At 41.4% G+C, this 23,597-nt stretch overlaps 2 protein-coding genes across 4 annotated transcripts; both read right to left on the bottom strand.

Moving 5' to 3' along the window:
• Positions 1-20: 20 nt before the first annotated feature.
• On the bottom strand, positions 21-8,202 carry got1l1 (glutamic-oxaloacetic transaminase 1 like 1). Of its 2 annotated transcripts, XM_041904249.1 has the most exons (8): positions 7,987-8,202; positions 7,510-7,691; positions 7,025-7,148; positions 6,665-6,882; positions 6,145-6,295; positions 5,833-5,998; positions 5,541-5,683; positions 21-233 (listed from the first exon to the last, which is right to left on the bottom strand). In XM_041904249.1, exons 1-8 carry the CDS (start codon positions 8,165-8,167, stop codon positions 94-96), a joined length of 1,305 nt encoding a protein of 434 aa, XP_041760183.1. In that variant the 5' UTR covers positions 8,168-8,202; the 3' UTR covers positions 21-93. The 2 variants fall into 2 exon arrangements, with proteins under 2 accessions (XP_041760183.1, XP_041760184.1); XM_041904250.1 differs by lacking the exon at positions 5,541-5,683.
• Positions 8,203-12,228: 4,026 nt separating this feature from the next.
• On the bottom strand, positions 12,229-23,266 carry LOC121530889 (beta-4C adrenergic receptor-like). Of its 2 annotated transcripts, none has more exons than XM_041836229.1 (2): positions 21,372-23,266; positions 12,229-13,646 (listed from the first exon to the last, which is right to left on the bottom strand). In XM_041836229.1, the coding sequence occupies exons 1-2, from the start codon at positions 22,733-22,735 to the stop codon at positions 13,607-13,609; spliced, it is 1,404 nt and encodes a 467-aa protein (XP_041692163.1). In that variant the 5' UTR covers positions 22,736-23,266; the 3' UTR covers positions 12,229-13,606. The 2 variants fall into 2 exon arrangements, with proteins under 2 accessions (XP_041692163.1, XP_041692162.1); XM_041836228.1 differs by lacking the exon at positions 12,229-13,646 and adding an exon at positions 13,657-16,523.
• Positions 23,267-23,597: the final 331 nt, after the last annotated feature.

Here is a 23,597-nt window from a genome sequence, read left to right as displayed (position 1 = left end):
TACTGTATGTGACATCAAGATGCTTCCTTCACATGATTTAGTTCAGCTTAATAAGGATTTTAGAAAGGCTGTCAACAGGTATTGTAATGGACGTCAGAAGACAGAGGTCAATGCCAGGTGGATGGACTCAGCTACATAGTCTAGGTTACGGCTGTTGATAGCACTCACATTCAGACAGCCATTGGGATGCAGGTAGATATGACTCCTCTTTTTCAGGAATTCCACTTGTTGGACTAAAGGAGACAGGTGAAGAGATCATAATCAAAGATTAAGGAAAGGACATTCAACATGGAACATAGCACTTACGTAAATTACTGGTACCTAGGTGTACAATAAACAGGATAGAGGTCATGGACATATACAGTATACAGTAAATGCCATTTAGCAGAAGCTTTTACGAAGCACGACTCAGCTTGGCTAAAAGGGGTAGAATTCAGTTCAAGAAAACTGTACAACATCATTGCTAATGATATAAAGAATATATTTGAGAATGAAGTGTGAGATTGTGAGATAAAATTACTGACACCAAAAGCTAGCTAGATAATGCTAGATAATGCAAAGAAACAAAAGCAACCTGTCTTGATGTTTTCAAACGCTCTTACACTGAAAATGTAAGGTCTAGGAAGTTGCAATGCATAAATAGTCTACGTTGTTTGTGGAAACCATTTTTAAAATGCTGATATATGACTTGATTCAATCTGTATCCCTGAAGTTCAGTGCTATAGTTCCGCGTTCACAGACTACATTCACAGTAAACGCTGTATATGCCAGCTCAATGGAAATTACCTTTACATTTTAAGTGTGCTATAGAGCTGAACTTCAGCGACACGGATTGAATCAAGCCCATAGACGGGTACAGTGTCCTACCACTGTTTGAATTGTTTGAAAGATGACAAATCCTGAACTTAACTAAAGCCCTGTTTCCATTGGCACTTTAAAGTCAACCCAAGTTGGACTGGCCTTGGTGAGCTAGCTCAAATTGCGTTTCCACTGCCTCCAGAAATGAGAAATTATGTAATGTTGTTAGGTAGCCAATATGTGACTGCAGCTGGCTTCGCTAATGTTGCTAGCTAGTTAGCAAGATGTTGAAGAATTTCATTCACCCTCACCATGCTGTAGCTAACATTATCCCATATTCCTGCCAGTGCCATCCAGACACAGAGCCATGTATTTAACTTGCTGACATTAGCTAGCAAGCTAACTAAACGGTTAGTGTCATCGCTAGCATAACAGGCTAGCAAGATAGTTTAATTCCTACCTTGATTGCCATGGCATTGGCTATTAGCTAGCTAGCTAACCAAGCAAACCAGCAAGCTATCTAGCTTTCAATACGACCTGGCCAGCTAAAATTCCTGCTAGCTCACGTTAGCTGCTAGCTAGCTAGCTTGTTTCAACTCTGATTTGCTAGCTAACGTTAGGCACCTAGCATTTGAGGGCTGACTATTCTCATAAAAGTTTATTGTTTAGTGCAAAAATGAATGAAGGATCCAACTATGGTGGTAATTCGTGTCATGTCTGAGTAGGGTTGCCAGGTCTAGTTAACATTTTCAGAACAACGACCACTCAAAACCCGCCCAAAAGGCCTGAAAACTAGCCCAGATTATTTTTTTCACAGCAAGAGAGGAGTTGCCATATTTAAACAACTAAACCTTTTTCCATAACGTTATTGAGCCAATTAAGAAGGAATATCATAGTAACCTGTAATGACGTTACAGCTAGTTATAGCCAGTTTGCTCTGTTCTGTGAAGGGAGTAGTACAAAGCGTTGTACGAGATCTTCAGTTTCTTGGCAATCAGAACAAGAATAGACTGACGAGTTTCAGAAGAAAGTTCTTTGTTTCTGGCCATTTTGAGCCTGTAATCGAACCCACAATTGCTGATGCTCCAGCTGAAGGCCAGTTTTATTGCTTCTTTAATCAGCACAACAGTTTTCAGCTGTGCTAACATAATTGCAAAAGGTTTTTCTAATGATCAATTAGCCTTTTAAAATGATAAACTTGGATTAGCAAACACAACGTGCCATTGGAACACAGGACTGATGGATGCTGATAATGGGCCTCTGTCCGCCTATGTAGATATTCCATAAAAAATCAGCCATTTCGACCTACAATAGCCATTTACAACATTAACAATATCTACACTGTATTTCTGATCAATTTGATGTTATTTTAATGGACAAAAAAATTGCTTTTCTTTCGAAAACAAGGGCATTTCTAAGTGACCCCAAACTTTTGAACGGTAGTGTATATATACTGAATATGCTTGTCAATAACAGCCAGTGTTTATTATTATTATTATTATTTTAACCTGTAGCCTAATCTGACTACTGTTACCGTCAATCTAATGCGTTCTAACAACTGATTGGCAATTGCGATAGAGCTTTGATAACTTCCAATTTAATTAATTAAACATGTGCATTAATAATTGCTTAATAACATATGGCTACAACAACAATGAACTGAAGTTATAGGCTATTTATTAAATTGGTTTGCCAGCTCCAGGTAGGCTACACAAGTGGCACATTGATTTGCAATGACTCCAGTGATATCGTCATTTCAACATATTTATTGTATCAAATGGTAGTCTACAATGTCATGTACATTAATAGGCTACTTTATATTTTTTATTTTGATTTATTTAACCTTTATTTAACCAGGTAGGCCAGTTGAGAACAAGTTCTCATTTACAACTGCGACCTGGCCAAGATAAAGCAAAGCAGTGCGCTAAAAACAACAACAACACAGAGTTACATATGGGATAAACAAAAACGTACAGTCAATAACACAATAGAAAAATAGAAAATCTATATACAGTGTGTGCAAATCTAGTAAGTTATGGAGGTAAGGCAATAAATTGGCCATAGTGCAAAATAATTACAATTTAGTATTAACACTGGAGTGATAGATGTGCAGAAGATAGATGTGCAAATTAGCAAAATAAATAACAATATGGGGATGAGGTAGTTGGGTGGGCTATTTACAGATGGGCTGTGTACAGGTGCAGTGATCGGTAAGCTGCTCTGACAACTGATGCTTAAAGTTACCTATTCTCAAACTTTAAATGGGTAAGAAGCCGGGCGTGGAATGCGAGCCAACAGAGGCAAATGTATCATTGTCCACATTTAATGTCAGTTTCATGGAGGACTTTTCCCCATAAAAAGAACTCCGGCAGCCCCCAAGAACCAAGAACTGAACATGCATAAAACACTTCGCTTGATACCGTTTTCTTTGGGCAAAATCAACATTAGAATGCAGTTTAAACCACCTCCTAGCAAATGTACAGTGAGGGAAAAAAGTATTTGATCCCCTGCTGATTTTGTACGTGTGCCCACTGACAAAGAAATGATCAGTCTATAATTTTAATGGTAGGTTTATTTGAACAGTGAGAGACAGAATAACAACAAAAAAATCCAGAAAAACGCATGTCAAAAAATGTTATAAATTGATTTGCATTTTAATGAGGGAAATAAGTATTTGATCCCTTCTCAATCAGAAAGATTTCTGGCTCCCAGGTGTCTTTTATACAGGTAACGAGCTGAGATTAGGAGCACACTCTTAAAGGGAGTGCTCCTAATCTCAGCTTGTTACCTGTATAAAAGACACCTGTCCACAGAAGCAATCAATCAATCAGATTCCAAACTCTCCACCATGGCCAAGACCAAAGAGCTCTCCAAGGACGTCAGGGACAAGATTGTAGACCTACACAAGGCTGGAATGGGCTACAAGACCATCGCCAAGCAGCTTGGTGAGAAGGTGACAACAGTTGGTGCGATTATTCGCAAATGGAAGAAACACAAAAGAACTGTCAATCTCCCTCGGCCTGGGGCTCCATGCAAGATCTCACCTCGTGGAGTTGCAATGATCATGAGAACGGTGAGGAATCAGCCCAGAACTACACGGGGGGATCTTGTCAATGATCTCAAGGCAGCTGGGACTATAGTCACCAAGAAAACAATTGGTAACACACTACACCGTGAAGGACTGAAATCCTGCAGCACCCGCAAGGTCCCCCTGCTCAAGAAAGCACATATACATGCCCGTCTGAAGTTTGCCAATGAACATCTGAATGATTCAGAGGAGAACTGGGTGAAAGTGTTGTGGTCAGATGAGACCAAAATGGAGCTCTTTGGCATCAACTCAACTCGCCGTGTTTAGAGGAGGAGGAATGCTGCCTATGACCCCAAGAACACCATCCCCACCGTCAAACATGGAGGTGGAAACATTATGCTTTGGGGGTGTTTTTCTGCTAAGGGGACAGGACAACTTCACTGCATCAAAGGGACGATGGACGGGGCCATGTACCGTAAAATCTTGGGTGAGAACCTCCTTCCCTCAGCCAGGGCATTGAAAATGGGTCGTGGATGGGTATTCCAGCATGACAATGACCCAAAACACACGGCCAAGGCAACAAAGGAGTGGCTCAAGAAGAAGCACATTAAGGTCCTGGAGTGGCCTAGCAAGTCTCCAGACCCTTAATCCCATAGAAAATCTGTGGAGGGAGCTGAAGGTTTGAGTTGCCAAACGTCAGGCTTGAAACCTTAATGACTTGGAGAAGCTCTGCAAAGAGGAGTGGGACAAAATCCCTCCTGAGATGTGTGCAAACCTGGTGGCCAACTACAAGAAACGTCTGACCTCTGTGATTGCCAACAAGGGTTTTGCCACTAAGTAATAAGTCATGTTTTGCAGAGGGGTCAAATACTTATTTCCCACATTAAAATGCAAATCAATTTATAACATTTTTGACATGCGTTTTTCTGGATTTTTTTGTTGTTTTCTGTCTCTCACTGTTCAAATAAACCTACCATTAAAATTATAGACTGATCATGTCTTTGTCAGTGGGCAAACGTACAAAATCAGCAGGGGATCAAATACTTTTTTCCCTCACTGTATGTAGTGCGCTCTAGTGTGCCCAAAGTCGTTTTCCATTGCTTTGTCCCCATTATTTCTTGATGTGCATCAGTTCTAGCTTATTAATGTTTTACGAAAAAGGGTTGGAAATAGGTGTCTCCATAATGACAATCTAAATAGCCTACCTACAACTGGTAAAAAGTTGTCACAACGTGCGCGTGCTGCTCCCTCTCCTCTCGCTCACTCAACACACACACACACACCACTCACTCAGCAACAGCAACAGCCTGCCTCACTGCCTGACAGTCAGCAACAGGTCACAGTGAAATCTATATATTTTTAAGAGAAATGACATGGCGGCCGCAGTGCAATTTAGGAATAGCCCAAATACCCGCAACCCGCGACCAATACATTTTTACCCGCGACATCATTTTCAAAGTAGCCCAATTGCACAAAAAACCGCGAACATGGCAACACTGTGTGTCAGCATCCAGCAGTGATCAGCTTGGTGGTTGCATAGTAATGGCATCACCAGCCCCAATTCTAATCCAGCTGGTACCAGTTGTGAAACTGGGCTGCGCTGGCCCGGGTTTCCCTCGACCCAGCTCGAATCTGAGAATTCCATTCGAGCCAGGTCGAATTTGGCCCAAATTTTAAGTGCCAGTGGAAACGGGGCTTAAGATGGTTTGCTCACCATTCAGCCCAGTGCAACAGTACAGTCCACCTTGCTGGATCAGGTGATCCCAGCTGCCAGGACATCCAAGAAGCCTTAGCTTCTCTCTCAACCTCTCTCTGACCAGCATGCCCCTCTCCACCATACTCTTCAATCCTTCCTGCCTGGGACAAGGATTTACACAGAGGTCTATTTAACTTATCATGAAGCATTAGTCCCACGTACTGTAACGAGACTTTGTATTCTCGCATTTTATACTGGAGAAGCCTTGCAGACAATGCTATTGAAGCATAGACTATCCATAATAACTTACCACTCCACATGGTGGGCAGGGTTACTGAGCACCGTGGCAACCACACGAGCTCCTCCGACAGATGGCCGGGACCACAGAGCCCTGACCAGCTTCTCGGCCTGGGACTGAACAGCTAGCAGTGTGGAGCTCTGCTTTAGGACACATAAGAGGTGTCCAACCCGCTCGCCTGCAGTAAGGACAAAATAAGAAAATGTATTTCCTTCCAGAGATTTACTGTCAGTATGAGGATCTTACAATCGTCACATTCGATGAAAGCAAGAGACATCAGTTGTTAATACACTAAGAGGCAAGTGAACCCTTGAAGTGGCTCACCGTAAAGCCCAAAGCTGTGGGAGAAGGACTGGGCACACAGAAGCTCCATCCCCAGAGAGGCACACAGACGCACTGGCCAGGCGTCTTGTTCAAGGTCCCCATGGCATAGGCCCTGTGCAGGCAGCAGGAAGAAAGGGAAAAACCTACACCTCTGGGAGTATAGAAGAGAGAAAGATGCAGAGAGAAGAATAGAGAGAGAGAGCATGAGGATACTGAAGAGGACTACTATAAGAAGTGTTTATACTGTAGAAATGCTACTCCCTGGGATATACTGATGCCAGGACCTCCAAAGAAAGAAAACAACATTGATAACTGACTTTGCTGATAACTTCTTTATTGAGGAAAACATTTACTTACTACAACTGTAATATGTGGTTGTCTCACCTACCTATCTTAAGATGAATACATGAACTGTAAGTCACTCTGGATAAGAGCGTCTGCTAAATGACTAAAATGTTGAATGTATAACATCCATTACATTACTAAAGACTGTAAAAACAGTTGGGTTATGGAGCAGTACCACCATAAACTGTGTGAGGAGTCTCCAGTGCTTCTGGGAGAGGTCTGAACCAGTAGGGCAGTGAGCAGAAGCAGACAGAACAATGACACTCTGCTCTGGAGCCATCTCCAGATCCTCCATCATTTTCTGCACACACACACCCCTCTGCTCTGTATCCCAATACCGATACCGACGGACATCCTGGATCCCTGCTGCCTCAAAGATACCAGCCAAGGAGTCTGCAGAAAGGAACATGATCACTAGAGCTTCAGCACCAATATCATCAGCAATACCAATTCTATATTGCTCTACCCTTGGGATTGTGCTTTTTACTATGTGCATGCTTATTTTGTGATAATAGTTTGGTAAGCCGCTACTTACCATCACAGGGGGAGGAGAGATAGATTGGCCCACACCAGACACCGCTCACATTGTACCAGTGCTTCAAGAGCTCAGCCCCCAGACGAACAGCCCCAGTACAGCCCACAGTCTGCACACCCAACACCTACAGTATAATGAGCACAGGGGAGGGGGGTAAAATCAATACAGTCACAGTCATAATGTATTATCCGATGCCACTTACAAGCTGATGTTGATTGATTACATAAAAACTAGTGTGTGGATAAGGAAGGGGTGGCCAAAGTGTAATTACATAGGTTACGCTGCCGTTGAGCTTGTGAAAGGCCTATCTTTGTGTCCAGATGGCTGTTCTTTACTGATGGCTTGGTGCAGTGCTTGTTTAAAGACAGTTTAATAACCTTGAGTTACAAATCAGCAAGCCACCTACTGTATGAGAAAACTGTGAGGATCACACTTGAGGTCAAGTTGATCCATGGAACATTTTTACAGTAGGCATCCAACATTACCCTGTTCTCCACGATGGCATGGCAGTCCCTGCCCAAAACCAATTCTGTTGCTCTCCTGGTGAATTCTGGAAGGCCAAAGGATGATGGATACTCTGGACAGAGAGTGGGGTCTGTGCCGATCTGTTGCATTATTTTCCCAATGAGCGGGCGCACAGAGGTCTGACCTTCCTTGTTGAGATACTCTGAGGTCCCAAAAAATTGTTATGCAGTAAATATTTTAATGTTTAGGTTAGAATAAGCTGTACTATACTAGCCTAAAATAGTAACTTCACATGGAAGCTTAACTAAATAATTATAAAATATATATGATTTGATCAATAGTGATATTCTGCCATTTAGTCTAGTTGAAAATGATTCATTGGCAAACTCAGTCAGTGGTTCTTACTCAAAACACAAGTTCCAAACACTAGTGTCAGTGACAACAAACGCTAATGAGATGCATAGAAGTCAGCCACCTGAAAACACGAGCTAACTCACCTCTTCCCGCCAAGTACACTTTGCTGAGATGAGTGTCTTTCTTGAAGTCAGCCAATAGCTTGGTTTCAGGATTCGGTGCGGCAGTTGGAGTGTCGACGAATATGGAGAGATGAGTTATATCCCGGGCTTGAACATTTTCAGTGGAACCCGCTCCACCATCAGTATTACAGGTTTGCCTCATCTTTTTATTTTCATCATCCTGTTCTGTCAGCACTCTGCAAGCCCCCAAGCCTTTGTTTATGGTTGTTGCTTAGCTACACAACATGCAACGTAGATACTGTATCTTGGCAACGTCTGTGATGGATGGCTTCTTCCATTCTCTTATAAATGTAAACGGTTTCCACTAGTTACCACAGCCATAAAGTCAACATTGGATATCGTACAATATATATATATTTTTTTATGTTGCTTGTTGGTCTTAATTTAAGGTGAGGGTTAGGCATAAGGTTAGCAGTATGGATAAGGTTAGGGTTAAGTTTAAAATCACATTTTAAGAAGATACATTTTAGAAATAGGCTGGTTTTAGGACTTAGTGGTTGTGGTAACTAGTAACGATCCTTTCGCTCTCTATTTCAGGCAGTCATTAACCTCTGCGCCGAGTAGGCTTCGCATCCACACTGAGCTGCAATTTTCCTAGGTTAAAACAATTACGTAATCTTCAATTTTGCAATTTTCCAGGAAGCGTACAACCACAGGTACAATTGTGGCGTTTGCTTTTCTTTAATGAAAGTATGTCCTTTTCACTTTTTGGCAATATAATATTGTAAAAATGTAGGCCTATTGAAACAAAAATTAGCTTTTTTAAACATGGCGCCCTGCTCCTGTTACTCAAAACCAACTGTAGAAACCCACAGAAGAGACAATTGAAAAATATGAATTAGGTTAAACGGAACCAAAAAAATATGCCACCCATGTCAACAGGCTATACACTATTTTGAATGGTTTTAAATGCTGCTTTTAAAAGGAAAATTTTTACTCCATGTTCTAAGAACTCCGTGCTCCTGATTGAACATTTGAACCATTCAAACGAAATTGGCCCTTTGTAAAGTAAGGCATAATCAACCATTATACTCAAGGCCCTTTACCCAAAGCACTCGGAGTCAGACTGCGTTGATGATGCCGACACAGAAGTGTTCCTATTGAATCCCAGTATAGTAGCAAGTGTAGACATAGGTTGCTGATTGAAGGACCCTTTTATGATAATGTGCATGTTAGAGGGTCGAGACTTTTCAGAACTTTACAGATAGAAATGTAACATATAGAGCTACTGTCCCTTCTCACGTTTAATGCATTACATTTCGCATTGAACAAGTGTGAACTTGGTGCCCATCATTACAGAGCAAATAAAAGCTCACATTTGTGGTCACTTACAACATTTGAGGCAGATTGTTCAGACTCAGCTGTACACTAGGTGGCACTGCATGTTTAAGTAAATCGTTTTCTCTCCATTTGCAGTAGGTATACTTGATCCCCTGATTCTTGTTATAACCCTTCTTCACCGAATATAACACGTTGGTACCCTTTTGATCTTGGTGGCCAGTTTTTCTTGATGAAACTCATGTTTGTTCTCTCTTAACAATTGACCTAATTTAATCTTCTTTTGATGTCAATAGATTCACAAGATCCAATAGATTCACAAGAACCTCATTGATCATCTAGTATGCATGCATCACAGTTGTAGTTATGAGATGGCCTCTTGAATACTCCCCCTGACCTACTGTATGACTGCACTTCACTGTGTGAATACATTCTTGTTGGTTGCTGGTTCTAATCCCCGAGCCGACTAGGTGAAAAATCTGTCTATGTGCCCTTGAGCAAGGCACTTAACCCTAATTGCTCCTGTAAGTCGCTCTGGATAAGAGCGTCTGCTAAATGACTAAAATGTAAATGTAAATGTAATTGTTCTACATACTATTTAGAACACTTGCAACGCCAGGGTTGTGGGTTCGATTCCCACGGGCGGCCAGTATGAAAAATGTATGCACTCACTAACTGTAAGTCGCTCTGGATAAGAGCGTCTGCTAAATGACTAAAATGTCAATGTAAGTGGAAAGGTAATTACCAGTTGTGAAGTCATAAATACCAGGCTAATGGCCAACCATCTGTGTCAACCATAAATTAAAAGTGCAGAGTTAAAGATACATATAAAATAAAAATAGAAATAGTGACACAAGGAATAAATACACAGATAACAATAAGGAGTAAAAATAGCATGGCTACAGTATGTACAGTAGGTAGGGGTAAAGTGACTAGGCAACAGGATAGATAATACACAGTAGCAGCAGCATACGTGGTGTGAGAGTGTTTGTGTGTGTGTGTGTGTGTGTGTGTATGAATATGTGTGTGGCGTCAGTATGCATGTGTGTGTATGTTATGTGTGTATGGGCGTATGTAGTGTATGTGTGTGGTGGGGTGTCAGTGTGAGTTTGTGTGGGTAGAGTCCAGTGTGTGTGCATAGAGTCAGTGCAAGAGAGTTGTTGCAAAAAAGGGTTAATGCAGGTAGTCTGGGTAGCCATTTGATTAGCTAATTAGCAATCTTGTTTAGCAGTCTAATGGCTTGGGAGTAGAAGCTGTTCAGGGCCCTGTTGGTTCCGGACTTGGTACACTGGTACCGCTTGACGTATGATAGCAGATTGAATGGTCTTTGGCTTGGGTGACGTCAGAGGTCAGCATGTGGGAGAAGTCCCCACTCAGGCATGATAGACAAGTTTCCCACTAGTAATTACGAGTTGGAGGGGCGTTCAAGTGGATTCTTCCCAGTCGTTTGTGGTAAATACCTTCCCATTTGGTTAAAAACACAGCATAAGCAACAAATATCAGCATACTAGGTGTAACCGGTTTGAAATGGCTGGCTAGTTAGCAGTGCGCGCTAAGACCTTGAATTAGTTGTTTACCTTGCTCTGCAAGCAATAGGTACCGATGCTTCGAGGTTGACTGTTGTCAATGTGTGCAGAGGGTCCCTGGTTCAAGCCCAAGTTGGGGCGAGGAGGGGGACCAAAGCAAGACTGTTAAATAGGCTTATCCTACTTAGAATGCGTCATCTAATGTGCAATTACGTTGATTCCCGCCATTCGTTCAGTTTGGTACAGCGTTTTGTCAAACACAAGTCGGTCTTGAAAGACGATTCTCATCCTCAATAGTGTGCAGCGAATTCTACTAAATGAAAAGCCGAAAAGAGTTTGACATCCTGACATTTAAAGCATACTACATTTGTGAAATTTCACATACTATATAACAATATTTTTTGCATACCCAAAATGCCTACTATTTAGGACGCAAGTGGGCTATTTAGACCCAACCATTGACTATCTGTGTAGGATGATTGATTTAATCTGTGGTTATGTGACCATAGCATCATCATTGTCCTCATACCAAACTGTATTTTGCTTGTGCTTGTTCATTGAGATCATGTTGGCCCTACACGTAGCTCCCCCATATTACAACCTATGTGTTGTGATAATTGCGTTGTTTGCTCTATAACCAATAAGAAGAAAAACTGGCCTTCAATGCTATGGGCGGCAACAATGTCATACTCGTTTGGACCAAACAGCAGCAGATAGATGGCCTACACGTAGAGAGACAGAGGGGCGCTGTTTCACTCGCTCGCTATCCTGTGAGATACATTCAGCCTCTTGATAATTGAAGGAAAATTATGAAACAGAGACGAACAATTAATTATTGTATTTATTTATTTTTATTTTATTGGTACATTTTTTATGGATTCCTGGCCTCCCTTGGCATCCATGAATACACGCCACTGGTTATAAAGCAGTGAGGGGTTGTTTCTCCTTGTAGATGACTTGTACAGTAGGTTGGTGTGTGATTAATGAAGGCTTTATCGGCCTGCCACTTTTAAAAAACCCAACTGTAAAAGGAATTATCTGATAGGAATCGAGTTGAACGCCAATCCGGATAATTGTTTCCATCCCAAGGAGTTGAGGAGATAAGGATGTTTTTGTAGCATGAGTGTTTTCAACCCCACACAGTTACTGTGAGCGTTATGCGGTCCAGGGCTTATTCCCCTAGAGTGAGAGACAGACTACATCCAAATGTATTTCTCTACAGCCAAAATTCTCTCTCACCCTCTCACTCTCCCGCCACTCTCACTCTCACTCTTACTGTCTGTCTTCTGTCTGTCTGTCTGTCTGTCTGTCTGTCTGTCTGTCTGTCTGTCTGTCTGTCTGTCTGTCTGCCTCTCTCTTTTTTCTGCCTCTAACTATGTCTGTCTCTCTCACTCACTCACTCGCTGACTCACTCTCTTTCTTTCTCTGTCTCTGTCTCTCTCTCTCTGTGCCCACTCTTTCACACATTGATAAAAGTGAGAAGGATCATGGAAACCTTGTCATTTATTTCAGTTGTACAGTCATATGTTTAGTGAAAGGTTTGCAGAGGTACCAATTGTCAGAATTCATAATGACTTAGTTCATACCAATATTTAATGAATGTTCTTTTTGGGAATAACATCACACTCATTCACTGCTTCACTGCTGTATAAAAATAAACAATAAACAAATTTTTGTACAGGTATGACATTCTATAGCATCAACAATGACACACAATAAATAAGTTATGAGCAAATACGCTGCACAAGATGCAAGGAAGTGTTAGTAAATCTTATGGGTCAATGCAATATCTGCAATTAGTGACTCATGGCAGAGATGCAGATTGTTCTGCTGTGTGTACGAAGCACCATGAGGACGTCATTTGGCTGTGGGTCAGTACACCTGATAGTTGTGCTGGTAAATTTAGTGTGGCTGATGCTCCAAATCGTCTTAGGTGTTCATGGATTGATTGGCAGTCATTGCCTTACATTCATAATTGACAGTTTAGTGCAAACGATATCTTTAGTTACATATCACTATTTCTAAAATAATATGTTAATGGCCTTGATCAGAACACTTATATTTCAGTTGCAGTTTTTAACTAGGTTGATTTGGCAGTGAAGAGGTTGACGACATGAAAACTGAATAGAAAACCTGTTGCTACACTATGGACATTACTGGACAGTAAAGACATATGGCATGATATTCCTGTATTAAGTTGACAAGTTTTGCATTTACAGATAAAGTGGGGATATAATAAATAAATACATAATTTAGCATTAGATAATGTACAAAATGTATTCTGATTGCCCACTTTTGACCATATATAACACACAGTGTATTACTGTTTCACATCCTAAGAGCTACTGAAATCCTTTCTGGTTGTCAAGGAAGAGTCTATCCTATTGTACACAGTATGCTGTGAGCGTGTTGGTGGTAGCGGATGTCAAGTCAGTTCATGATGATGATTTATTGAATGCTGTGTTGCAGTGAACAGTGAGCTATCCTCACAGTCCCAGGCCTACCAACATGTGGCAGGGTGGTGTGTTAACACAGTTAGTCTCCAGGTCTTGTGATCAGGACCTTTAAACTGGTGCTGCTCCCAAAGTCCAGACCAGCCAACCCAAACTACCCAGTCCAGTTCTCCTTCTCAGGGTTTTGACAGCAGCCAATCTTCCTTGCCCATATTCACCAGGACCAGCACGTCTGCCATCTCCTTTGGTTTTCCTTTGTGCAGTCTCATCTCAGCCATTCCAATCTCTGCTCAGTCAGTTGTGAAAGTCACTGTTGCAGTCAATTTATTGAGATTCAATTCCAAATATTTCACCTGTCCAATTCCTGTAATGTGGAAACTGAGTTAACATGGAGAAATTCGTTTTTGAGCTTACTGTATTGAGTCATATTCCTGTCATACTTCATATTCTCTGACACTGTCATATTCCAGACTTTGTTAAAGCCTATGAGTATTAAGAATGTCATTTTGGTTTGCAAGATAATTACCTTTGAGGAATGTTGATGCCCTATTAGCCAAAATATACTAAGCACATTTTACTGTAATGGTTATAATAAAGAGAAATTCAGAGCCAGCAGAAAGTGGTTATTGTAAGTAATGGTGAAATATCGACTCTACCTCCAAAAACACATTACAAAATAAATTGAATTTCAAAGATTCGTGTGAATATGACTGATCTATACTTATCCCCTAAAATAATAAAATGTGTTTTGTTTTCCCAGCCTTGGAGAAGATGAAGAGATCTTTGCATTGATACTGTATATTCAAGACATCACTTCTTTGGAAAATATTATTTTTACAAAATGATGGAATGGAATTCAAAGCATTGAGATCCAACCCTAAAATTGATCCAACCATCTTATTTGATCGTGTCACTTGTCATTTACATTTACTTTGCCAGATCAGACTTGTTGTTCATCCCATCCTCCCATTCAATCCCAAGCACATGTTCCTTTACTGTTAAAGCATCCAGACATGAAGGCCAACTAACTGTCTCATCAGGAGATTATGTGTTTGTTTGACTTGGCAAATGCCCTTTGTGAGAGGTTACTCTGACATGGTGGGAGGAGGTTGAAATGTGTAGCCTACATAAATGTATTGAACATTGTGGGATTTGCGTTCACTTCATACTGGGAAAAAATAGCAGTTCGTTTTACTGCTTATTTGATTTTGAGCTTTTGAACATATCTCTCCTGATTGATTAATGCCCATCCTATCCCCATCAATCACTTCATGGTAGTGTGTACTCTAGGTTTCTCTTTCCCCCAAACATACCCAACCAATCCTTTTTTCAAAATGCCAGAGATTCTGATCCTATCAATCTTACAGTACATGTCTACACAGGAAAATATAAACAATGCCCACCATTGCTTTGCTGGAGAAATCTACAGAAAAATGAAAACAATTTATGAAATACGACTCAAGTACCCTTAGCCCTTATAAAGCAAGTACTGTACTTTCACTTGGTCCTCTGAGGGAAATAATTGCCTGTGTAGTTGAAAGCCTAGTTCAAATTTGGCTTTCGCTTCATCCCAAAGTTTCAGGCAGAGACATCCATCATTTGAGTTAAGTGTATTTTCTTTTACAGTACCCGTCAACAGGCGAAGGTGGTCAGCAATTGAGGTCTTGCCCCTGGCAGGTTTGGGGCAAAGGGTTTATTTTGTAATCCTGTCCACTACAGTGGAAGTGCCAAATATGTTGATTTCTATGATTGATGGTGCTAAAATATTTCAATCAAGTTGTTTGCAGTTTCTTAAGAACCACCTGGAGCACATGGTTCCTCACCATTAAGAACCTTCCAACACGTAGATTTTTCTCTCCAGGCCTCCGGGCATTACTATCAACAGTACAGTAAGTTGGAAAGAAACAATCAATGAGATGAAGTTGATTTAAGTTACCTGCCAATTTTTTAAGCTTTATTCAGCTGTAGACAGTGCAGTAAAACGTTGACTTCAACCTCCTCCCACCATTTTCAGACGCATCCCATACTAAACTACTTACTCAACTCCCAAACCACACCATTTAGGCCTACTCTATGATGCTGTAGGATTTAATCAGATACTCAGCTCTCATTGACAATGAGTGTCGAAGAGTGTCATTACAATGTCTCTCTGATCCTGTTCCTCATTTCATGCTCTCTGAGGTAATATCTCTTCCTAATCCAACAAAATACTTTAGCATGTGGTGCTCAGTTGGTGGCAGTGCTCACATATTTAAAAGGACTGTCATGGTCAAGTGTACATGAAAAGAGCTCTACTGCAATGGCCTCTCTTAGACCGGCATCAAAACATTTAGTGATTTTAAAAAATGCACAGTACCATAGCTTTACCTCAAAGGATTAAACTCTAAATGGGTAGCTTTGAAATAATGTATATAAGCTTCCATACATGTCTGCCAGTTCAGGTAAATTCCTGGGTATGTCACTGCTGCTGGTATTCATGTTGCAGATGTTAATTGTATAGAATCCTTACCATTTTTTATATATACAATTCTTGTCACCTGCTGTAATCTGAAAAAGTGACCATTGTGTTAAAGATTGTACAATGTGATTTATTTGTGCCAGAATGAAAAGGCTTGTATTCATCTGTCAACAGATACATTTCTGTTTCATTAGTTTTACCAATATAACTTAATTGCTGAGCATATTTTCTGTGGCCATCCTGCATGCCTATAACTGAAAAGTATGTACAGTGTATTTCATTGATACCATTATGAGAAATAGATGCATAGATGAACTGTAATGACTAGCCTTTCTAAATATTGACTGGACCTTTTACCGTTGATACCGGTGATAAAACTGTTTAACTGACAAATGCTGTTTAACTGACAAATTATGCACAACAGAGTACAATGTTTCTGTTTATTCATATTAAGACAGCGTTGCGTTCCACTCTCCAGGAGAAGGGATTTCGATTTTACACATAGCTGGGTGGCATTACAAACTCAGCATGTAGCTCGATATTTAGGACTCAAGCCATGACATCACCAATGTCTGTTGAAAATAGTGCTGGTGTCATCTAATGTGTGTATAAATGTTTACTCAGTTATTTGGAGTAATAAGCCAATTGTGGCAAGTGCTCTGAGTCACTCAGTATATTAGGCTGGGCCACAGATGGACATATTTCCACTGCCTCTCCTCTTGGTGGATACTCTCCAAAAGCTATTTCTTGCCTGATGTAGTTGCCATACCAAACAACTGGAAGCTGAAACAACAACACAAGTTCAGAGGGTGAAAATACAGTGTAATGTGTCTTTCTCTAATCTGTGCAATTCAATTTGCTCTGAACATATCCATTAGAGAGTTGTGTCTGAGTTCAAACTGCCACAACATGTTGGCCTTCATTGCTTGTTGTGACGCCTCGTGAGTGTTATTGCACTAAATCCATTACTGATCTGAATATAGGTGCCGCACAGCAACTTCTTAACCCAGGATTTCTGTGGATTTAATGTGATATCCATGTGATGGGAATTCTAGGAATCTTTCATTTGCTGTATTTTGGGAGGTGAATTTCATAACAATGTCTGACACACTACATGTTTCTGTTGAGGGACATGGTGTTTGGATAAATATGTTTTGAGGCATTTGGCCGTGGACCACTCCAAGGGGTGAGATCATGCCTCAGTCTCAGTTGCTTGGGAGCATACAGAAAGAGAGTTTAGTCCATCAGCCATCAGATGAGTATTACTGTTCCAGGCATGGCCCACAAAGCTATTCCATGAAAAGCTGCATGACTCTGTCAGTTGGTCATTTAGGCCACAACCTTTTAGTGCCAGGGAAAACACAAAAGTTAGTGCCACTGAGCTAATGATTACAAAGACATTGTAAAACAAACCTATCTTCTATCATGCTTTTATAGAGGCTTGGCCATTATTGATGCTTAATTAATATGATGATCACATGTTATTTTTTGTGATAACGGCTTCTCTCTATTATACAGTAATTTTGTCCCATGGCTGAATTGTCCTGTTCTATCTCAGTCTGGCTGAATTGTTATCAAAACAGGCATGCACTCTTTGCTGAATGGCTCAATTGAAGATAATGAAATAGTGCTCCAGAAATTGAACCTGCAATCTTGATTGTGTTGGCCTTGTATAATCAAACAGTATTAGGGCACATTTAAAATTAGAAATATCTTTAGTTTAATTTCTATTAATTTCAGGCCTAAACCTTTTCTCACATCTAAATCAAAGCAAATCCTGGCATTTTGCTTCGAAGAATGGAAAACTCTGTTGCTTTTTAATCTTTATGTTAGGTGAAGTGTTGACTGAAAATCTATCTATCTTGATTTTTCTCTGAAAAAAATACCCCAATGCCATTCTTAAAGATAATATTGGCACAGAACAAGTTGTGTTCTTCTATTAGTGTTTTCCCTCGCATTACAGTCTTATCACCTTTCCCCTGACCCATACCGAGCAGACCACTGCAGAGCAGACCACTGCTTATGAAAGAGAATGAGTGTGTGATAACTATTACAAGATGCTGTAGTGCTGCCGCATCAAAAGGACTAATGCAGTAAGCAGCTGTTCCTCTTTAGACCGAATTACTGTTTGATATGAGAAATTCTGAGGACATTAACTAATTTGATTACTTTGCTGCTATGTATGCTAGTAAAAAAGACTGTACTGTACAGAATGAACAAATTACACAGGGTTTAATTAAAGATGTCACATTCCATGTATTTCTTAATGAACGATAGCTTTGATATTTATGATATGTATGTGATATGTATAATTTATCAAATACACTACATGACCAAAAGTATGTGGACACCTGCTCGTCGAACATCTCATTCCAAAATCATGGGCATTAATATGGAGTTGGTCCCCCCTTTGCTACTATAACAGCCACCACTCTTCTGGGAAGGCTTTCCACTAGATGTTGGAACATTGCTGCGGGGACTTGCTTCCATTCAGCCACAAGAGCATTAGTGAGGTTGGGCACTGATGTTTGGCGATTAGGCCTGGCTTGCAGTCGGCGTTCCATTTCATCCCAAAGATGTTCGATGGGGTTGAGGTCAGGGCTCTGTGCAGGCCAGTCAAGTTGTTCCACACCGATCTCGACAAACCATTTCTGTATGGACCTCGTTTTGTGCTGAAACAGGAAAGGGCCTTCCCCAAACTGTTGCCACAAAGTTGGAAGCACAGAATCGTCTAGAATGTAATTGTATGCTGTAGCATTAAGATTTCCCTTTACTGGAACTAAGGGGTGTAGCCTGAACCATGAAAAGCAGCCCCAGACCATTATTCCTCCTGCACCAAACTTTACAGATGGCACTATGCATTCGGGCAGGTAGCGTTATCCTGGTATCCGCCAAACCTAGATTCTTCCGTCGGACTGCCAGATGGTGAAGCATGATTCATCACTCCAGAGAACGCGTTTCCACTGCTCCAGAGTCCAATGGTGGTGAGCTTTACACCACTCCAGCCGACGCTTGGCATTGCGCATGGTGATCTTAGGCTTGTGTGCGGCTGCTCGGCCATTGAAACCTATTTCATGAATCTCCCGACTAACAATTGTGCTGACGTTGCTTCCAGAGGTAGTTTGGAACTCAGTAGGGAGTGTTGCAACTGAGGACAGACAATTTTTACACTCTACGCGCTTCAGCCATCAGCGGTCCCGTTCTGTGAGCTTGTGTGGCCTACCACTTCATGGCTGAGCTGTTGTTGCTTCTAGACTTTTCCATTTCACAATAACAGCACTTACAGTTGAACAGGGCAGCTCTAGCAGGGCAGAAATTTGACGAACTGACTTGTTGGAAAGGTGACATCCTATGACGGTGCCACGTTGAAAGTCACTGAGCTCTTCAGTAAGGCCATTCTACTGCCAATGTTTGTCTGTGTAGATTGCTGGCTGTGTGCTCGATTTTATACACCTGTCAACAACGGGTGTGGCTGAAATAGGCGATTCCACTAATTTGAAGGGGTGTCCACATACTTTGCCCCATTGATTGCATCTGTTAAAGAGCTCAGAGATTGCAACATTTAGGAACAAATGTGACAATTCAAATTAACTGTTTATATAAATAAATATATATATATTACTGTCACTGGCCTATTCATATTACTAGACAATTGTCAGCTATAGAGCTTTTCAAGTAATCTTTAGATCCAGTATTTGCATGTGTGAGAAGAATGTGCACTCATAATGAGTCCTAACTGCCCCTGAACCCCACTGAACAAGATCAAAATAGATAACACAGCCCACTACCCTTCAACCGTAAACTGATGCAGTGAGAAGTCAGAAGTGAGTGAAGGCACTTGTTATGGATGAACTTGTTAGAGGGAATTGGTAGTCATTAAAAAGGTAACCTGATCCCTGCATCTGTATAGTATAAGTGAATCTCTGCTAATTGGATTGGTTTGGTAAGACACATGTTTAGCAGTTCAACTGTAACCAAACCATGCTCTGGTGTGTGCTCCCAATGACTATTTGTCTTGTAAACAGCCTCTCCCGGTGAGCGGAAGTCTTGTGGCTCAGTGATAAAGGTTTATCAGCTGCGGGGGGTGTTGGACAGGCTGCAGAGGGGCCCTAGCAGAGGCATAAACACCACTCAACTCACTCTATTGGGAAGCTCCTCTATAACGGATAAACGTTCATCAGCTCATGTTGCTCTACATCAGACATTCACACTTTTGGAGACTTTTAATTGGGTTTAGTTTTGACTTACAGTACTTTACTATTATGCATATTTTTATTATACCATCCTTTTTGTCATAAGAAAAAGCTATATTAATTTAAAGATGTATGTTTTCTTACCATTTTCTTAACCTTTAGGTTCTAAATGGATAATCAATTGGTATTGAAGGTTCGAAGATACAGCAAGAGGTTGTGTTTAAGGGTATAGTAGAGTAAACAGTTACAGAAGCACTAAATTACTGATCGGGATTTGAAATGATTTGTTTTTTAGAGAACCCTTAGAAATCTGTTAGTAATTTGTATAATGTGCCACATTCAAAGATAGATTACAGGTAACATAATACGGTAGCAGCAACTATAAGTTCATCTACAGTCTTGAAATGAATTTCTTTGATATGGATCTACACAATGAACATTTGCATATTACATTTCACATTACGTTATAATGTTGTAATATTCCTACATCAGCTAATCTTTCAGTATGTAAGCATTGAGTGCATTCATTGTTAGGCCTACATTGTTCCAGCACCTAAATGGCATATTATATTATATTATTATGTATATATATTGAACATATTGAATTTGCATGCCCAGTGAGCTCTACGAAACCTGTAAGTGAAGTATTCAAAGAGATTGTTTGATTTACCAAAGGTATCCCCTCTCCCAAAGGAATACCGCTAAAACTACAGATACGATCCTAAACATGCCCTCTGGATTGCAGGAGTACACTCACTCCCCTCCTGATGTCTTAGCATTGTTTCATTATTATTTTCCATTCAGAGATGTATTGAATGGTTGACACATGACACACACACACACACACATACATTGCTTAATCAACCTATGGTAATGTATTGCAACATTATGAAGGGAAAAGATCAGATATCAGTAGGCCTACATTTGGAAAGAGAATTAGGAGTAAACATTTATAGCATCTACGGAATGTCTATTCTGGTACTTCTGTTGATTTCATTCTGTTGCCCATCCTATTTGGTCTGTCCTTATTTTACAAGCAAAACTTTTTTAAGTTCAGTGCTTGCTTTGGTTTACAGTATGCTTGCATCTTTTGTCATAAAACTGTCATCTTTCAATTTCTCTGTAACACTATGTCAGTTCACTTTTTTAATTCACTTTGATACTGGAGGGTTGAGAATTAGATTAGTTGCCTTGCATGACAACAAAAAGCTTGTATAGACATGGACCATGGCATCTTCTCAAGATAATCTATCACTACCAAATCGAATAGTGTAAATACTAATAAGTGCAAATGTGAGTTATCTGTGCAATTTAAACATAATTATCCAACACTGCCAAAAAAAAAAAGTTTTTTTTAGAATGCGTTGTTTAAAGTATTTATCGTGGAATGAGAAAATGTAGTGTGCAAGATTTTAGATGATAACTATAGGAAACTTACAATTCATTTTCTGGTTTGGAGAATTCACTGAACTGTGTGTTTCCGTTGGAGTGTGGGGGTCCTGGGGAAGGCTCCTCACTCTTGTCGCTGCTCTGACTGCTGGCCAGGCTCTCGTCCCCCTCAGGCATGGCAGCAGCAGGGGGCTTCTGGAAAGAGCCGGCCGCCCCTGCCTCAAGCGAACCCAGGAAACAGGGGCATCGTGTCCGCATCTCCTTGTAGAAGGTGTTTAATCGTGGGGTGGAAAACCAGGGGCAGCCCAGCAGGTTCTTGAAAGCAGTGCGGAACTCAGGGCTCCTGCAGTAGATGATGGGGTTGAGGCCAGAGTTGATGTAGCCCAGCCAGTTGAGCAGGCGGAAGATCTCTCCTGGGGGCACATTCCTGTCAAACACGTTAATGATGTTAGCCACAAAGAAAGGCAGCCAGCAGAGGGTGAAGGTGCCCATGATAATGCCCAAGGTCTTGAGGGCCTTGTGCTCCTTGACAACCGTTAGCCGTGAGGGCCTTCGCCTTGAGCTCCTCTTGCGAGCTGAGCTGGTGCAGCTGCTGCTGCCGCCATAGCCCAAGGGCAAAATGTTGCAACTGTGGTGGCTCAGCTGTGTCGGCGGCGGCGCTGGGCACTCACTCTGGAAGCGGAGCCGGGTCTTGTCTATGAGCTGTACCTGTCGTGTGGCTATGAGGAAGACTTTGGCATAGACAAATATCATTATGAGCAAAGGGATGTAGAATGACACTACAGAAGATATAATGGCAAAAGTCCTGTTGGTCACAAAGTCACAGCAGGCAGGGTCCTGATAGCATACCAATGCCTCCAGGTCATCTTCTGCCCGCCAAAGCTGGTTCATGATGGGCACAAAAGAGATCAGAGCAGACACAATCCACACCACACACACTATTAGTCGGGCGCGCCACTTATTGAGCAGAACCTTGTGCCTGAGGGGCCTTGTAATGGCAATATAGCGGTCCACTGCAATCACGCAAAGAGTCTCGATGCTGGCGGTGACACAGAGCACATCTACGGAGGTCCAGAGCTCGCAGGAGGTGTCACTCAGCTGCCAGTTCCCCGTCACCACGATGGTGGCCCCCAGAGGGACCACCAGGACCCCCATGATGAGGTCAGCACAGGCCAGGGACATGATGAAGATGTTAGTCATAGTCTGTAACTGGGATGTGCGTGCTATAGCTATGATGACCAGCAGGTTGCCCACCACGATGATCATGATGATGATCACCGTCAATAGTAAACTCCAGGGTCCCGCTGCAGGATGGTAGGGTCCTGTATTGTTGAGAAAGGGGGTCACAGTGCTGTTGACCGTGTAGAACACTATGCTACTCAAGTTAAAATCCATCTTCATAAGCAAAGACATACACAAAGGTTAAATCGATTTTTCATGTATTAAGAGTAAAAAACGTCATTTCTTAATAGCATTTTTAAAGTCAAATGAATAACAATTTGGTCTCTATGTCACACCCTCTCGTTTTTGTTCATTCCAAGCAAACGTAAATCTCCCGCTGACATGTTTCACAGCTTTCATGTATCACTGGTAAGTGTCCAGATCCTCCAAACACCATGAGTGGTTCATGTATGTCTGTCTCCTATGTCTCCAAAGACCAAAAAAGGCTGGTGAGAAGTTCCTCTGATGTCGGTGACAGCATGTTGTCTTGTCATTGCAATGCATCCAAAAAACTTAACAATCCTTTTTTGCTTATTTTGTCTTGGTTTTATAGATCCCTGGAAGGGATAGTGAAAAAAACGACAAATTCAAGAAGTTAAGAAAAACTTTTTTTAAAGGAGGCAAACCCATATTCCTCTGAAATAAGTCCAATCATACATACTGTAATGTTTGTCTGGAGCGCTTTTCGCTGTGTGTTATATGAGAGCGATGCAACACTGTCAGAGAGCTAGCAGCTGTGACGCTGCTGCAAGAACCACAAGAGTGCACCAAGTGGCTGCCCTCCCTCTTTGGCTGTATATCCCTCCCTATCTCTCTCTCTACCCTGCTCTCTCTCTCTCTCTACCCTGCTCTCTCTCTCTCTCTCTCTCTCTCTCTCTCTCTCTCTCTCTCTCTCTCTCTCTCTCTCTCTACCTCTCTCCCATGCTCTCTCTCTCTCTCTCTCTCTCTCTCTTTCTCTCTCACTCTCTCTCTCTCTCTCTCTCTCTACCCTACCCTACCCTGCCCTCTCTCTCTCTCTACCTCTCTACCATGCTCTCGCTCTCTCTCTCTCTCT

This window comes from Coregonus clupeaformis, chromosome 18, assembly GCF_020615455.1.
Source record: "Coregonus clupeaformis isolate EN_2021a chromosome 18, ASM2061545v1, whole genome shotgun sequence".
In the NCBI taxonomy this organism is placed as follows: Eukaryota; Metazoa; Chordata; class Actinopteri; order Salmoniformes; family Salmonidae; genus Coregonus; species Coregonus clupeaformis.
This window is presented reverse-complemented; position numbering and strand designations above follow the sequence as displayed.